General features: G+C 37.9%; 1 protein-coding gene across 2 annotated transcripts in view; it reads right to left on the bottom strand.

Moving 5' to 3' along the window:
* Ranbp17 (RAN binding protein 17) overlaps positions 1-1588 on the bottom strand; it is a 390835-nt gene that overhangs the window by 373984 nt on the left and 15263 nt on the right. For both annotated transcript variants that reach the window (XM_004637026.2, XM_023721795.1), the window contains exon 2: positions 636-782. In XM_004637026.2, the coding sequence (XP_004637083.1) occupies positions 636-782 (147 nt within the window). The remainder of the gene's footprint in view (positions 1-635; positions 783-1588) is intronic.

The following is a 1588-nucleotide window of genomic DNA, read 5'->3' on the forward strand; positions in this document are numbered from 1 at the left end:
GGCTGGCTGGCATGTGGTGCTGGGGGATCGAACCGTGGTCCCTGTGCTTTGCCAAGCTTGTTCCATGTAGGTGCTTTAGACCACTGAGCCATCTCACCAGCCCCTAGATTCTTTTTTAAAGCTGTTTCTAAAATGGAATTTTTGTCTTCTTATAAGCAGTAAAAAGAATACAAGAGGAATTAAGGAACTATTTTAATTCCCAATTCTACCTCCTAGGTCTTCCCTAAATATGTTTACTTGGACTTTTTTTTCTTTTAATGTATTTAGTACAGGGTCTCATTACATAGATCAGACTCGTAGTGATCCTCCTGCTTTTCAGCTTCTCGAGCACTGAGATTACAGGCAGGCGCCACCACACCCAGTCTCAATTGCTGTCTTAGTGCACCCAGGGGCAGGGCTGTATGGCACACCAAATCCCTCGCCCTTGTGTCTGCCTAAGCAGGTGTTTTAATCCACTGAGCTATCCTGCCAACCCTTACTTGGACTTTCAATTCCTTCCCTGATTAATCTCATTGATAGTGAAATAATATAGCCTTTTTCAAAAGTAGCAAAATATATTAGTATCATTGCTAATACACAGGAGTTCATTAACACTAACATACATATAGTGAGTTTTCATGTTACCAAATACTTACTGTTCCTTGTTCTAATAAAAGTTGACACTTGCTGAGACATTCTGGGCTATCAATAAGTTCCAAGAGTGCTTTCTCAGCCTCTATTCTTTGCGAAAGATCAGTCTCTACGTAGAGATGAGTACATAACAATTCCAATTCGGCCAAACTCTTGAGAAGAAAAAAGTTAGCATTTTACTTGAATGAAAAAATTATGTATATATATTTTACACATATATCACAGAAAATTAGATAAAAAGTTGTCTGAATACCTTAATATATATTTATTGAGTCACAACTATTTACTTGGGAATCAGTGACAAACCAATCAGATGCATTTCTTGCTTCCCAAATTACTTACTTATAATCTAATAATTATGCAATGGAAATGTTAAGAGTACAAGAAGAAAAAATTAGCCTAATCCAAAGAGTTAGAAAGGGTATACCTAAAGAAGCAATATTTATGCTAAAGCATGGAAGATTGAACCAAAGGAAAAAAATAGTAGAAGGTAGTCCAAGCAAAGAACAGCACTTGCCAAGGCCTTGTGGTAAAATGGAATTTAACTATTTTAAGGCACTAAAAGGTGATATTCCTGGTAAAGAGCAAGGAGGAGATACCAGGTGAGGTTAGGGATGGGTGGAGGAATAGATAATACACACTTTGCAGATAATTCAATTTATTTCCTTGTTACATAGTAAAAATTTCAATTATTCCATATATGAAAAAGAAATATTGGGGGAACTACCCACTCGGGTCCCCCCTCCTATCCCTCTCTCAGACAGGAGCATTTTTTCTCTCAATAAATATATTCTGCTCATAACCTCCGTTTGTTCCTAAAATTCATTCTTTGGTTTTAGAGAACACGAACTCGTGCAGGTCAGGTCGGGAGATTGTTTTTCTCCGTCATTTGGAGGTTCCTTGTATGGTTTGGAGGTCACCCACCCGAGACCAGTTTTTCTCCCTGTATCATTTTGGA

This window comes from Octodon degus, unplaced genomic scaffold, assembly GCF_000260255.1.
Source record: "Octodon degus isolate 3935 unplaced genomic scaffold, OctDeg1.0 scaffold00085, whole genome shotgun sequence".
NCBI lineage: Eukaryota > Metazoa > Chordata > Mammalia > Rodentia > Octodontidae > Octodon > Octodon degus.